This window comes from Phoca vitulina, unplaced genomic scaffold (assembly GCF_004348235.1).
Source record: "Phoca vitulina isolate PV1807 unplaced genomic scaffold, GSC_HSeal_1.0 scaffold6, whole genome shotgun sequence".
NCBI classification, from domain to species: domain Eukaryota; kingdom Metazoa; phylum Chordata; class Mammalia; order Carnivora; family Phocidae; genus Phoca; species Phoca vitulina.
Window position 1 is genome coordinate 51199965 of NW_022589709.1, and position 17102 is coordinate 51217066.

Sequence of the window (17102 nt, forward strand, 5' to 3'; positions counted from 1 at the left end):
CATGTCAAGACCTACTCCTCTGTGGTATCTGTATCTTAACCGTGCTGGTGGTCAAATGCATTCATGGCATAAAACTGCATAGAAACACACACACAAAGATCAATGCATATATAAGTAAGGTCTGTAGTCTTGTTAACAGTAACATAACAATGTCAATTTATTATTTTACTACAATTACTAGATGTCACCACTGGGGGAAGCTAAATGAAGAATACACACAGATGTACTATTTTTGTAACTTCCTGTGAATCTAAAATTATTTCAAAATAAGAAGTTTAAGAAATCACTCTACAATTTCTAACAAATGTAATTACTTCCTCATTTCCTCTACTTGTCTATTTGTCTCTCAGGCTTAAGGGCACCCACTCGTTCAATTTAACAAGCTCTGAATATTTGCTGAGTTTTATTTGGGACAGCTATTTCAAGGGGAAGAGCTATAGTCCTCTAGCTTTTAACATTCAAAATGATAATATGATCTATAGTAATACTTTATAAAAATACCTTTGTCATTATAATGTACAGTGATACAATATATGGAAGTATAATACAGAATCTGAAGTTAAAAAGGAGGTGGCTATTTTATTTTATTTATTTATTTTTTTTTAAAGATTTTATTTATTTATTTGAGAGAGAGAATGAGATAGAGAGCATGAGAGGGGGGAAGGATCAGGGGGAGAAGCAGACTCCCGGCTGAGCAGGGAGCCTGATGTGGGACTCGATCCCAGGACTCCAGGATCATGACCTGAGCCGAAGGCAGTCGCTCAACCAACTGAGCCACCCAGGCGCCCAGGAGGTGGCTATTTTAAATGAACTATCTACCAGCTAGAGCTTGTTCTGACCTTGTGAATTTATACTCACTTTAACCTAGCTGCTCTCCATCTGTGTACATACTTCATTCTGAGTTCCTGCCATATATTACTTTGTACAGGCCTTTCCATATTTCTGTGTAGTCCTCACATTTGTCGTGCCTGAGTCAACAAGGCCGTCTGCCGCATTACCATATCTCAGTATGCCACACCTTTTTTCATAATGAGGTGTTTACATGACCCCTTTTGGCTTCCCAGTTCAGGCTTACCTTGGGTAGACCAATAGACTCCATTGCCCTTAACCACTGGACCGTATTATCTGTGTGTCGAAAATGAAGGCCGGACTTCTAGAGTAGGGATGGGGAGGGGGGAGAAGAAGGGACCACATGAAAAGTGAGTCATTTGTAACAACTTTTTTTCATTAGCGGGATGTTTTCCAACTGTATTTCTCTTAAAATAGAGTTATTAAATCATAAAACAACTGGAGACACAATAAAGAAGATTGGGCCATCTCAGCAACACTGTTTGTAATGGACCATTCCAGTTTCCACAATTCACATATTTGAGGTAATTCTGAACTAGAATCTCAAAGACCGTTTAACGTCTAGCACATGCCTCAGGATGTCTGAGACGCGTGTGCACATGTACGCACACATACACACACAGTGTCAAGATTTTGGCAACTATGGCTGAGAAACCTAGCAACTTCAGGAAAAACAGGATTTTTAGAAGACTAAATGCCTTCGTCCTGGTTTCTGGTTCTGCCAAAACATTTTTTTTCTGATCATGAATAGGATTTCTGTAGAAAACCTGGAAAAGGTAGAAAAATACACAGAAAAAAACAAAGATAGAAACAAAAACCACCCCACAGTTCAGGGGTAATTTTAGTATCTCATCCTCCTATGACTTAATCCTAACCTTTGCCTGTGTAAAAAGTAAACCTTCAGTGGAAATGCTTTACAAGACCTGTTACTGTGCGTACAACGACGACAGGCTTTCTATGTCTTCAGCTCTTCTTTACAAACTTCCTCAGCCGCCATTTTTTCCCGCACAGTCTGTAACTGTGGCAACCTTTCCTGTATCTCATCCAGTTTTACCAGGTACTGAAATGTTGAGAGCCTTAACACTACCTTGTATTTTTAATTAGTTAAATGAGTAGCATAATGTTCTGCATTTTTTAATTTTAGTATATGTAAAAACAGTAATTACAGCAAGTTTCATTATATAATATCCAGTCGCTGAGAATCCCATTCAGAAAGCCTGGCTCTTCCCATCTTCTCTGACCTTCCACAATCAAATAGTTTATGTAACAGAAAATATTTTTGTTGCTGTTAGACTTATACTTTATGAAGTATAAATCAAATTAACATTAGACAAATGTTTATGCCTTTTTAATAGTGGTCAGACTGAACTCTGTGTGTCAAGCACTGTAAGTAAATTATCTCTGATTTTCAAAACACTCTGCAAGGCAATTATCATTTCCATTTTTTAGAGATGCAGAAACCTAGGCCAAAAAGATCAACTAATTTGCCTAAGGTCAAATAGGTGTTAAGTGGCTGAGCTGAGATTCAAGATGAGGTCTCTGAATCTGAAAACCTTCCTTGTGCTAACATTCCCCGGGGACAGAACACAGGACCTAATGATGGTGGATTATTCTTTAGATGGAAAAAATCAGCAATTATTATGAAATCCATAGAGGGAGGAAATAGTGGGGGAGAGTGAAGGAGAGGGAAAGAGGCAGGAGAGGGAAGAGGGGCAAGGGGGAGTAGGAGGGAGCCCAGAGAATCAAGAGCCAGGTGGTACCGTCTGAGGGTGACTCAGCATAAACAACTTTTACGGAATACAAACAATTCTCAGACATAGCCACTCTGTGACCATGGAGGGACAAGATGGAAACAATCCACAATCACATCAAGACAGAGAAGAGGACCCTAGGCAGCACAAAGTAACTAAACGTCCTGCTGTTCCAACTAAGATGAACAACTGTTTTGATGGATGACAGTCTAGTCCCCTTCTAACTTTTCACCTCCTAGATAAAAATTACTGAAACACCACAGTGATCCTGCTTCCTGACAACTCCCCAAAGATAACTGGTCCTTGTTTCCCTAAATCCATATTAGAATCACCAGTACAAGCCCAACTCTACACTAAGCCCCTATTCTCTCCTGCTTATAGTCTCAGGGGTATTTTTTTTTTTTTTTTTGTCTTGCCACAACAAGTTTAATAAACCTGATTTTGTTTGACACTTGTTTGAAGGTTGGTTTCCAGGCAGTCTTTGTCTGGTGGGCTTCAACAATCCAAATCATGAAACGGACACCCTTGTCCATTTGGTGGTCTTATTAGCTAGGTAACCTCAGGAAAGTTACAAATTTCTTTGAACCTTGGTTCTTCAGCCATAAAATGGGTATATAGTATGCTTCTTTGAGTTGAGGAGATGAATTGAGAATACACAAAGAGCAGTTAGTTGCAAAGAGCACCCTAAGAAGGCAATAAATATTAGCTATTATAATTATTATACGCTATAAGACCAGGCTTGCAACTTTTATTCACCTCAAGGTCAGAAAAAGGTTTAGCGCTTCATGTAAGAGACACTGAGAAAGGGAGGTTATCTTGGTCCTATTTCTGCAGTAAACAAAATGAGATTTCAAATCCTTTGTCCATTTTAAACATCTGAGGAATGCTGACTTCAGAATCCTATGGTGTACATATTTAAGAAAGTTCAGTGCGTGATGTGCATTAACATCTTCAATTTATTTACTTCAATTAGAACAAAAATAGTCTTCTAAACATTCTTATATCTTAGTCCAAAATAATCTTAGTCCATGATAACCACTTTCACCTTGTCTATTTTTTTTCACCAGTCCTACGCATTCATACTAGACTAGGTGGCATGTCTATCGTCTTATTTAGGCAAGAGTTGTTCATGTCCATCCACCTAATTTCTTCCAGCTAGTGGACTAGAAAGTACATGCTGATCTTCTTCTGCTATTTCAGCAGCAAATAAGGTTATTCTAGCTTAAATTGAACAGATGAGGAATTACTGAAGTCTTCTCTGGATGTAACTTCTTACACAAGAGAATCAAAGCACTTTGGAACAATGAGGTAGCTTAGAAGCCAATAATTATTCTGATTTGCTTATTCTGTAGAGGATGAAACTGACAGCAGGGTCCAAGAATTTAAGATACTTGAATTGCTTTAACTGGTTAAGCTCAGGGTCAAGACCAGGTTGTAGGACTCCTGACTCCAAGTCCAAACAGATAATCTACTCAGTTTACTGGTCACAGAGCCTCACAACCACACCTCTAAGCTTCATAGTGCATGCACCTCCATCAGGCATTGTGCCAAGCACTTTGCATGGATGATCACATATTTTCCTCGCAATATCTCTACAAAGGTTGATACTATTATTATTATTATTACTACTACTATTATTATTATTCCCACTTTACAGGTGAGGAAACTGAGGCTCACAGAGGCAAAGTTAGTGAGGAAGCCAGCCTCTGAAGTATTTTGATTCTACCGCTCACACTACTAACCATTGTATATGCTCTCCCTACCTAACACTCACCTAAATAGTCAACATCTATTATAAGTCTACAGTTATCAATGTAGTGTCTGGAAAGATACTGTTTTCTGTCCTCATCAAGCTTCAGGAATGCCCTTCTTCCTCCCTCCTTCTCTTTCTCTTGCCCATCTTAACCACCTTGGGAACACGCACTCATCTTTCAAGCCTTCACCATGGAAGGCTTGGCCTTTTCACCACTCCACCCCCTTTAGACCTGTCACTCTGTCCTTAGTCACATCCCACTGTCCACACAGCCATATTCTCTTCATGGCCCTCCATCCATTTCTAATCCCTCTCCAGGCTGTTTTCCCTCTTGAATCCATTTACTTCTTGTCCATACAGGCTACTGTTACCTGTAACCCAGGCTGAGTTATACCCTTACTGGACTGCCTCCACCCTCATCCTCTAATTTATTTTCCACATAGCATCTTTGTAAAGCCATAATGCCTCTGTTTTACATTTCGGTGGCTTCCTCTGTAGTTACTTAGGATGAAGTCATGTATCTTCCATCCTGGTCTCATTTTTCACCACTGTCCCTCACCATAGACTTTCAGCCACTCTGTTTGTCCAAGCTCTTTTCTTCCTCAAGTCTCTCAAAAACAGGCTCCTTGTCTCCTTGTCTCCAGACTGTCCTCCCTACTCTCCCACCCTTAAAGCTGCACAGGAATGATTTTCTTCTCATTCTTCCTGCCTCAGAAGTAAATGTTTCCTCAGAAAAGCTCATCTTCTGTCCATTGCTATCTGTAACACTGGCTTTAATTTCTTCCTTCATACACTCATCACAACCTACAACTGTTTATTTACTTATAGTCTGTCTCCCCAACCCTAACTGCCATGAAATCATGTCTGCCTTGCTCACCACTCTGCCTTGAGTGCACACAACAGTGCCTGGCACATGGCCGGTGTTGATAAGCGCTGTATGGATAAATGAATTCTACCCCGTATGTATTTCTATCATAGTAAAATTTTATCTTCTTTCCCTATATATATATATATTTTTAATTCAGGGCTCTTAGAGTACTTGTTTTTAAAGATTTTATTTATTTTATTTTTTTAAATAGAAGTCTATTTATTTTTAAAGATTTTATTTATTTATTCATGAGACACACAGAGAGAGAGAGAGAGAGAGGCAGAGGGAGAAGCAGGCTCCCAAGGAGCAGGGAGCCCGATGCGGGACTCGATCCCAGGACCCTGGGATCATGACCTGAGCCGAAGGCAGACGCTTAACCATCTGAGCCACCCAGGTGCCCTCCCTATAATTTTATTAAAATTTATTATATTATTTATCTACCATTAGATAATGGTTGATTATCTCAAACCCAAGTAATACATAAGAAAAGAATCACCTGGGGTGATTATTAAGAGTGCAGCTTCCTGGGTCCCTGGCCAAGAGATTCCGCCTGACTCAGTCGTCTGGGGGTGGGGTGGACCCACGAGTCCACATTTTTAAACACACCCATCGAGTGGTCCTGCAGCAGGTTTTAGTATCACACTTGGAGGAAGAGTGTCAGACTCAAAGCACCCCAAGTATCAAATAAGCACAGAAGAAATGGAGTCCTTTGGCTTGTTTGAAACTACTGTCATTCGTTTTTTTTTGTTTTGTTTGTTTGTTTTTACCCAACAGCTATTTCCCTAGCACCTACCATGGGCTACATCCCTCACCATTCACTGAGGATAGTGCAAAGATGACACACACAGTCCCCGCTTTCGGGACAAGGCGATCTTTACAGTATACCGTGGTGTGTCCAAGAGGGACAGTACTGGGAGCTGGAGCACACATGGCATGTCACACAGTCCCAGAACAGGGACCTGGAGGGAGTGGGAGGTGGACGTAGCCAGGGAAAGGATATTCGTCATTAGAAGGTTTAAATCTAATATCTAGGACATTTTTCTGACCTTAAAATAATGAGGGTTGTATTTAAGCTGGCAGACAAAGAGGGTGAGAACAGCACTGAAAGCTCCCATCTGCTTAACTCAGAGCCATTATTGCCCAAACTGAGGCCTTTAGAGTTCGAGGGCAGAGCTCTTGCCTCAGAGACACACTGCTTAACAGGCTGCTCATATTTTATGGCTTCAGTCTAAGCAGACCCTGCTGTCAGAGCCCATGCTCACTGAACTCATGGTTGCCAGATGGCATATCCAGGGGCTGGGGCTGGGCTAACTAACATTCCCTTGTGTCTCAACGTCTTTGCTGCAGTCCCGTGATTTTCAGGGCTCCTTTAAAGGACCACAGGACGGGCTTTAGTCCTAAGGAACCCAAGAACAGGAAGCTAAGTCTCCTGTTCACTAATATTTGACTCCTTTCAATTTTGTAAAACGAATGAAATGGCCTTAAAATTTTATGATTACGCGGCAACTCACTAAAAACTTTCAAAGACATTAGGCATTCTCAGAGATTTAATAAAAGAGGGGGAAAAGGCTCATTTGTCCAGTGAATCAAGAGAGGGGGAGTTTCCATTGGGCCTGTACTTCTTCCCACGTCACAACTGGCACCGCCCCCCTCCCTCTGCTACACCTCCCTTCTCTCTGCCCTTCTTCTAGCATCATCCCTTCTTCCGCGTATCCGTCCTCCAGGACATGATGGGCGGGGGTGGCAAACACAATACTTCTGTCTCAGTATTTTGTTCAGGAATGTCATCACCTGCCTGGGCTCCACAGGTATTTCATTTTGTAACAAGAGACTGGAAATATTTCCCCTGTCTCCATCCCAAAGAGAAGCTACTATTCATTCAAACAGTAGGTTTTCTGATGCCACGAGGAAGTGGTGCCTGTTTGAGTTGCCGTGAGAGGGTCCACAGCTCAACTGGAGACACTTCTATTCGAAGGTGTATCACGTGCCAAGAAGAGAAAAGAGGTAGCCCACCCTCTCCTTGGAGGCTCACCATCCACTGACGCTCTTGCTGGCCTGATTCTCATTTCTGGCAATGTCAAAACAAAATACCCACAGCCCCGTTTTAGGACGGGCTGGAGCCCAGCCCAACTACACTTGAACTCTGTCATCAAATCTACATGGCTGTTAGTAGAAATAGGGCTATAGCATGGAGCATGGTAATAACCATTATAGAAGCAATGAAGAAAGAAAAATCAGGCTGCAAAATGTGGACAATTTATTTTGTGTTGTGGGGATATAATTTTTTTTCTGTTCTTTTATGAACTAAAAAAATATTTCTCAAAGTTAAATAAAATAATTTTGCCTGACTCGATCACTGATTCAGGTGAGCCTTATGAAAAGCTAACATAATGAGCTAAGACTCTAGGGAGGAACACATGACTTAATCAACTCAAAAGTACTTTAACAAACACATTTATTCCTACCATTATCCAAGGCAGAAACTTTTGCTCAGTTATCTTTTAGACGAGAATATGAAAACAGACTCATAAATGATGTCTTAATTCCTCTTGTCTATGGTTAGCCTAAATGATTACTCAAACATTTATTCTGAATTAAATCTACATTTTATTTTTTTAAAGATTTTATTTATTCATTTGAGAGAGAAAGAGAGAGAGAGAACACAAGCGAGGGGAGGGGCAGAGGGAGAGGGAGAAGCAGACTCCCCACTGAGCAGGGAGCCCGATGTGGGGCTCAGATCCCAGGACCCCGTGATCATGACCTCAGCCAAAGGCAGATGCTTAACAAACTGAGCCACCCAGGCGCCCCTAAATATACACATTTTAAAAGTAAATTTTGCTCATTTGTCAAGGGTCAACTGTATAATAAATTAAGAATATAAAGAATCACATTTCAAGGAAGCTTTAGAAATCCTGGCCCAAAGTAAGTGATATCTTACTCCAGAAGAGAATACCATGCACTCAAAAAGTCCTTTTGAAGACATATCTAATGGAGGGGTCTTTTAGGTTGCTGCTTTCCTTTTCCTCCTTCATTTCTTAATGAAAAATGTCAAACATAAAGTTGATGAAGAGTATAATGAACTCCTATGTACCTATCACCTAACCTCAACAATTATGAACTCATGGCCAGTCTCGAATCTCTCTCCATCCTCCTCCTGATTATTTTGGAGCAAATCCTAGATATATCCCTTTATCTGTCAATACTTAGACATGCGTCTCTCAAATAATCATTTTTAAAGTCAAGACTGTTGTTTATTTCAGTCTTGTTTTCTCCCCATGTGTCCTCCCAAATTAGCCACGAAATAATTAAAACAAGTTGCATGCAAAAAAATTAGTCTTGTTTTATTTTAAACATTCAATGGAACAGAATTCCTACCTGACTATTCAGTGTTACTGCTCATTTGATCACACTGGCCCTAACTCTTTGGGGCCACAAGTTCAAGTCCCAGCTGGGTACTTTACTCCTTGATGAGAACAAGGGGAGTAATAAACTGCGTCGGTGGTGGAAAAAAAAAGAGGGGATAGAACGCCCTCATTTTTACATTTACTGGTGCTAATAAAAATGACTTCCATGAAGGAATAATGGAAGGGGGCTGGGAAGCCCGACAAATCAGACATGTCTCAGCCTCAGCCCAGAAATAGAAACATTCTGCTTTTAAAACTGCTGCTGCCTCAGGAATGATTATTAGCAGGCTTCAAAGACGAAGGACACCCCGCCTACCATTCCACAAAATCCCTGTAGAAACACTAAGAGTAAACGCAGGGAAAGGAAAGGCAATACTGAACTTTCACTTTTAGATGGAAGCCAAAACCAATTAGATCTCAGTTACCTTATAACGCGTTTGTTCCACATCATAGATCTTTTTCTCTGATACCATTTTGGGGGCAAAGAACTTGGCTAACTTTGCAAGGTAAACCCCATTCCGGAGCCCTTCTTCCAGTTCAGTGGTTGGTGGCAATTCTTCAACTAAGCAGACTTCCATCCACCTAGAAGGATGAGAAAAAAAAACTTTCAAGTGATTCCAGTTGGGTCACTTTGTGTAGATGAAGAGACGCAGCATTTTGCTACGTGTGTTGGAGATATTAACAAACGGAGCAGGATCTGAAACATCTTTAGCCGTCTGAGATGGGAAGAGAGGACTTTCTGGGTGGGCAAGGATTCAGAATACGAGATGAAAAAAGGGGACTCAAAGCCCAGAGCCACTGAACTCACTTCCACGCCAGAGCCCGTCAACTTCATCTTTGCCTGAGTCGCAGCCAATTCTCTTTTGTGCCAAAGAGGAAAATGGCCAAACCATTTTGTATGGGTGGAATTAGTCTGCTGACATTATAGAAAAAAATAATTCCAAGTTTATAAACCCAGAGTGGAGGAGAGACTTGTAGGGCTGATGCCTTGGGGAAAGCAGAGTCCAAGGTACTATAAAACCTGTAGTTGCCTCAGTCCAGAAATGACTACCGGAAAAGGTAAGAAGGCGTGGAAAAGGAACATCAAAAATTCAGAATGTTTTCCTCAAATAATACACATTCCATTTCCCAATACTGGGAACTTACTACAACATTCTTACTTTTGGAGGGAAAATGCAGTATTTACTGAGTTACGAAAAAATATCTCAGAAAAAGATCAGATTAAATCTTAGGACACTGTGCCAATGCTGTAGGAAAAAAAAGCACCAAGGTCATTACGTCCTCAAGGACACGCTATGGGAGGGGAGACTGGGCCAGCTCACATTTCACACCGGTGTGTCAAGAATTTGCCAGACTTATGAAGATAATGCTATTCCTGTCCATTGTCAAGTAACTATTACCTACTGTAAGATCCAAGAGGCAGATGTGCAGGTGTTTAGTGAAGGAGCCCTCACCTCCCTGCCACTGATCCACAAATCAGGAACTATCAGTGTGAGTACCATCCCTCTATGGCCAGTCCCTGCCTGAGGATCATTCACACATCGACAGCTGATCCTATCAGCATCTGGCACAGAAGGACACTGTTCTGCAGTATTAACAACGGATCCTGATCCAAGCAGTGAACACTGCAAAATATCCCAACTGCTTATAGCTCTGGACAGCAGCTTTTAAAAGCTCAGAGAGTCCCTAATAAACAGTATTTACTGGCCACTTACTAGGCATCGTAAAATGTGGAATATATGAGAAAAATAGAAACATAAGCCCTGCCTTCAAAGAGCATTAGATATAATTGAAAACGCAATGAGATTCCAAGGAAAAACCACAGAACCACACAAGAAAGGTTATTATTCCCAATGCTACATGGTAGTGCTTAAGAATAAGGCTGGGAATAAAGGAGGGTAACTGGGTGATCACTGGACTTAATCAGGGAAAGCACTGAAACGATGATGGAACCTGGATTTGGCCTAGAAAAACGGAGTATTTGCAAAGGCAGAGAAGCACCAGAAACTGGGGAGCGAGACAGACTAAAGGCATAGAGGAAACATGGGCTAACTCATGGAGAAAATCCAGAGAAGACTTTGGGCTTCTGGGGTTCAGGGGGAGAAAGGAAATGAAGCTGAGCATATAAAGCTGGGCTCGGCAGGACCTAGCACCGGAGCAGTGCTGTTATCTGTTGCCACAGGAAGCAGGGAGCTCCTGGCAGCCTCGCGGCGAAGGAGTGACACGCTGACAGCGGTAATTAGAGAAAATTAATCTTGTATGATGGATGCCCCGAGACAAAGCGCTCTTTCAGGCCTTTTCCATTGTGAGGAACAGAGGGGCTGAATTAGATAGGAAGCAATGGGAAGGAGGGAAACCAGGAGACATGCTGAGGAAGCAAGAACAGGACTTGGTGACAGCTTAGAAAAGGAGGTCAGAGGAAAGGAAAACACTGCTGGCCAGGGCGAGGGGTCTGGTGTGAAGAGAGCTCTCTGCATGGGGATCCAACCCCATGTTAACTGTGTGCCCCCAAGTATGTACCGGAACCTCTTGGGGCCTGTTTTCTCCTCTGCTAAAGGGGTAGAGAATTAGAAGGATGGGATGATCATATTTTTCCCAGACTTAAGATCCTAGGGGGAACTGTGAAACTGGGAGAATAAGGAACTGGTAAAACGAGATGAAGAACTTGGCTTTCACATATCACATACAAGGTGTATAAGGGGTATTTGGTTTATAGGAGCCTTGCTTCAAATTACTGAAGTAAGAGTATGTAGGCTTGAGAAATTCTTTAAAAATTAAGAAATCAATAATAATGTTGCTTTTTAAATAAAAATCTGGCCAAGTTAAAATCCACTGTACTAGGCCAGTTTTCTAATCTACATAAACTACAAATCACAGCATTATGCAAATTCATTTTAAAACACAATCTGCTTTTGAATAATTAGCTTGACAATTTAAGAAACTGTTTTTCACACAATATATAACTGCTTTATAACAATCCCATGACTGGAGAGTATGTGTGAGGGGTGGGTGAGAGGTAAATTGACAACTGGTAGTGGAGGGGGTTAAATTGACAATACAGAACAAAGGGCAGGAAGCTAAAATAAAAAGTGAAATATGGCATTTTTTAGACTTGGGCTTGCGAACAAAAAGATGATTACACTTATTTCTGTCTATATTAGAATATATGTGCAGTTAGCTTCAAACACTATGGACACCAAAAAGTTAGGTTAGCTACAGCCTATTTAAAATACAGCCACTGCTAATGCTTACGACATTATGAACTACTCGAGGCAAAGGCCATCTCTTCTTCAAGTTTATAATTAATCCCTTTGTGCCTGGCAATGTGTTTACCCATAGTAGGTACCCCATAAATTGTTATTTAATGACGGATTCTGAGTGCATAAGAAAAACTTTTGCAAGCATCACAGTTGCATCATAAAATCTTCAGGACACTGCCAAAGATATGTCAGTGTAGCATTTTTGCAACATTAAGCATCAATGCGGATATCTCCTTTCACTTCCTTGAATGATAAATGATGAAGCTATTAGTATCAATGATAGCTCGTATTAAAGCACTATGTTGTGCTAGAACCTGTATTTAATACTTCATGGGGATTATCATCTAATCCTCAAGATCACCTCATAAAGAAGAGGTGCTATTAAGATCACCATTTTTAGATGATAACCTGAGGCTCAGTAAAGCCCCATGCCACACAACGGGTAACTGAAAGACCTCAAAGAGGTGCCAGGGCCTCTGTTCCTCTAATTTTAACTTTGAATTTCTCACGACTCACCTGGGCTACTTCCAGAGTAGGAGTAAGAGTTCCACGGTTTGGAGACATATGTGTTACCGCTATTTCAGGATAGGGTCAGAGAAGAGTACAGGGACTGTCTAAATTGAGTAAATTTCCTGGGGTGTCAATTATCCTCTTAGAATTCCCTCTTTGTCACCTGCCTTGAAATGATGAATGGTAAATAGCACTGGCTGCCTCCTATGGGTGCTGTTTCAAGCAGGGATTCAAGCAGGGAATGTTTCAAGCAGGGTATGAAAAACTTAGAGCCTCTCCAAGGGGAGTCACCTCCTAGAGAACTCCCGTAAGCCTAGACAAGATCTCAAAGAGCCTTTAAAATATACTACTTGGAAACTCCTCTTAATTATTAGTCAGTGGATGATGAACAAAAATTGAGAGCAAGACTATTCTTCTGGGACAGGTGGTAAACTCTGACCAAAAAATCAGATAGACTGGCTACTTAACCTTGTTCTGAAGGTATTAAAATACCTCACAACGAAGCACAAACTATAATGTGCAAACGTCTAAACTAGGACACAGTCATGTGGGTTGAGAATCCTTCCAATCTACCTTTCAAAAGTATAAGGAAAGAACCTGGAGCAGAGATACCAAATGCTAGGAGACATCCCAGAAGCTAGGAGACAGCTAGGAGTGGCTGCTGGCCAGGGTCGACATTTCCCATTCCCGTGGTATCTGTGTGGGGCCACGTGGCTGGGTTTTGACCGCAGACTAGGAGAGGAAATGATGCGCATTGCCCCTAGGCGTGCCTCAGGGAAGTCCCCCAGAGATGAGCTCCCCTGACTGTCTCCTCTGCTGCCTGCTGGTGGGATACTAAAGCTCAAGGCAAGGCAGGAGGCGCCTGGCTGGCTCAGTCAGTAGAGCACGTGACTCTCGATCTTGGGGCTGTGAGTTCAATCCCCACACCGGGTGTGGAGCCTACTTAACATAAATAAAGAAATAAAAGAAAAAGAAAATCTTAAAAAAAAAAATAAAATAAAGCTCATGGCAGCTTTGAAAGAGAAAGTAGAAGCACTCCCATCAGCCTGGGTCCCTAAATAACTGTGGTAAAGAAGCCCCTGTGCTCCTCATCCTTTGTCTTACATTATTGAACTTTACACAGCAAGAATTACGCTCCTATTGTCAGCCTCAACTCAGTGGCTTATCTGTTACAGAAGCCAGTGCTTTCCAGCCAAACCAATACCAATTCCTTAGCATGATTTCTATGGCCTATTGGGGTCAAATTTCCTCTAATGATCACAATGGAGAGACAACTGGCCTGATGTTCAGGAAGTCTGTCTCTGCCATCAGTAGCTGGATGGACTGGAACAGGTCATTTAAAAGTCTAAACTAAATTTTAGCCCATGAGTCTAAAATTATAATGGAATTCAGTATGACAGCGTAATTATGTAATATGATTTTGTTTTATTAACAGTGTTATTGAGAAATAATCCATACGCCATACACTCACCCATTTAAGATGTACAATGCAATGCTTTTTAAACATTTATGGGGTTGTGAGATCATCACCATTATCAATTTTGGAACATTTTCATCACTCCCAAAAGAAACTCTATACCCATTAATAGTCATTCCCCATTTACCCCATTACTCCCAACTCACTGATGTACTTTCTATTGATTTGCCGATTCTGTACGTTCATGTAAAGGGAATCCTACAATATCTGGCTTTTTGTGACTAGCTCCTTTCATTTACCATACGGTTTCCAAGGTTCATCTATGGTGTGGGATGTATCAGTACTGCATTCTTTTTTATTGCTGAGTAATATTCCGCAGTACGGCTATATCACATTTTATCAGTTTACTGACATCTGGGTTTTTCCCACATTTTGGCTCTCAGGAACAATGCTACTAACTTGTATACTAACATTAGTGTACGAGGTTTCAGATGGACATAGGCTCTCATCTCTCTTGGGTATATACCTAGAAGTGGAATTGCTGGGTTGTAAAGCAACTCTGTGTTCAGTCTTTTTAGGAACTTCCAGATTGTTTCCCAGGGCAGCAGTAACATTTTATATTCCTACCAGGAATGTAAGAGAATTCTAATTTCTCCACATTCTTGCCCACAATTAGCTGTCTTTTTGATTACAGCCATCCTAGCAGATTCAAAGTGGTACCTCATTCTGGTTATTTTTATTTCCTGGATGGCTAATGATATCGAAAATCTTATCTGCTTATTGACCATGTGTATATCTTTGTTAGAGTACTGTCTATTCAAATCCATTGCCCATGTTTTACTTGGGTTGTCTTTTTATAATGGAGTTATATGAGTTCTTTATGTATTTGGTATAGAAGTCCTTTATCAGATAAATGATTTGAATCTCTCTCTTCACTCTGTGTGTTGTCTTTTCACTTTCTTGATGTTGTCCTTTGAAGAACAAAAACGTTTTAATTTCGATGAGGTCCCATTTATTCTTCCATTGCCTGTACTTTTGGTGTTAAATACAAGAAACCGATGCTTAACTGAAGGTCACAAATACTTCTTCTAAGAGCTTCACAGTTTTAACTTTTACATTTAGACTTTTGATCCATTTTCAGTTATTTCTTATAAATTTTGAGAGTAAAGGGTCCAAATTCATTCTTTTGCATGTGCACTTACAGTTGTCCCACCACCATTTGTTAAAAAGACAATACTTTCCCCCATTAAATTGGCGTCCTTATTAAAAAAAAAAATCAATTGACTGCAAATGTAGAAAGTTATTTCTAGACTCCTATTTTATTGATCTATATATGATTTACATATGGATAGGGCATACAGCATGTACATACAAAATGAAGTTACAAAGACCTCATGTCATCAAGAGCCTGTCTTCAAAAAAATCAACCTAAAAACCTTCAGAAATGAAAACCAGAATTGGTCTGTTTTCCCTTCTCTCTGTAGGGAAAGCTCAGATCACTCACTGGGCACAGAGGATTGAGAAGTAAAAGGAATTTTCCTTTTTTTTCATTTAAGCAGCCTCTCCTCATCTTTTATCTTTTATTTTTATTTTCTAGGTTAAGGCGAAAAAGAGAAATAACTAATGTCATTTTGTCTTGAAAGAGACCCAAAAAACAAAATTAAAAAACCCTTATAAAAACCATGAGACAAATGATCCATTCTACTGTGTTACTTTGTGCCTTGTGGAACATATGAAAGTTGTTTCACCAAGGCATTTGCTATCTGAATTGTTATTCAGGAAATCGCCAACTATAAATCTTGGTCTCTATCATACAGCACTGTATGGAAGAAATATCCTGAAAGTACAACTGCTGGCCAAAAAACAGAAAGTATGTGTTTTTTCCCTGTACAAACATTATTTTACCCCAATGTTCTGTTTCGTGAACTTTCAAGTATTGTAAGTCAATTTGTCTCCTTAAATGTTTTGAAAATCAGTTTAGGAGGTATTATTTAAAAGAGTAAAAACAAAGACCAGATATTTTTTTTTTTATTTTTTTATTGTTATGTTAATCCCCATACATTACATCATTAGTTTTAGATATAGTGTTCCATGATTCATTGTTTGTGCATAACACCCAGTGCTCCATGCAGAACGTGCCCTCCTCAATATCCATCACCAGGCTAACCCATCCTCCCACCCCCTCCCCTCTAGAACCCTCAGTTTGTTTTTCAGAGTCCATCGTCTCTCATGGTTCGTCTACCCCTCCGATTTCCCCCCCTTCATTCTTCCCCTCCTGCTACATTCTTCTTCTTTTTTTCTTTCTTAACATATATTGCATTATTTGTTTCAGAGGTACAGATCTGAGATTCAACAGTCTTGCACAATTCACAGTGCTTACCAGAGCACATACCCTCCCCAGTGTCCATCACCCAGTCACCCCATCCCTCCCACCCCACCCCCAACTCCAGCAACCCTCAGTTTGTTTCCTGAGATTAAGAATTCCTCATATCAGTGAGGTCATATGATACATGTCTTTCTCTGTTTGACTTATTTCACTCAGCATAATACCCTCCAGTTCCAACCACGTTGTTGCAAATGGCAAGATCTCATTCCTTTTGATGGCTGCATAATATTCCATTGTATATATATACCACCTCTTCTTTATCCATTCATCTGTTGATGGACATCTTGGCTCTTTCCACAGTTTGGCTATTGTGGACATTGCTGCTATAAACATCGGGGTGCACGTACCCTTTCGGATCCCTACTTTTGTATCTTTGGGGTAAATACCCAGGAGTGCAATTGCTGGATCATAGGGTAGCTCTATTTTCAACTTTTTGAGGAACCACCATACTGTTTTCCAGAGTGGCTGCACCAGCTTGCATTCCCACCAACAGTGTAGGAGGGTTCCCCTTTCTCCGCATCCCCGCCAACATCTGTCATTTCCTGACTTGTTAATTTTAGCCATTCTGACTGGTGTGAGGTGGTATCTCATTGAGGTTTTGATTTGGATTTCCCTGATGCCGAGCGATATTGAACACTTTTTCATGTGTCTGTTGGCCATTTGGATGTCTTCTTTGGAAAAATGTCTGTTCATGTCTTCTGCCCATTTCTTGATTGGATTCTTTGTTCTTTTGGTGTTGAGTTTGATGAGTTCTTCATAGATTTTGGATACTAGCCCTTTATCTGATATGTCATTTGCAAATATCTTCTCCCATTCTGTCAGTTGTCTTTTGGTTTTGTTGACTGTTTCCTTTGCTTTGCAAAAGCTTTTTATCTTGATGAAGTCCCAATAGTTCATTTTTGCC

At 40.6% G+C, this 17102-nt stretch overlaps 1 protein-coding gene across 3 annotated transcripts in view; it reads right to left on the reverse strand.

The window, feature by feature from the left end:
- Positions 1-17102, reverse strand: part of IQGAP2 (IQ motif containing GTPase activating protein 2) — a 294620-nt gene that overhangs the window by 139800 nt on the left and 137718 nt on the right. For all 3 annotated transcript variants that reach the window (XM_032404163.1, XM_032404164.1, XM_032404162.1), the window contains exons 3-4: positions 9051-9207; positions 1076-1153 (exon numbers count right to left, since the gene is read on the reverse strand). In XM_032404163.1, coding sequence (XP_032260054.1) covers positions 1076-1153; positions 9051-9207 — 235 coding nt within the window. The remainder of the gene's footprint in view (positions 1-1075; positions 1154-9050; positions 9208-17102) is intronic.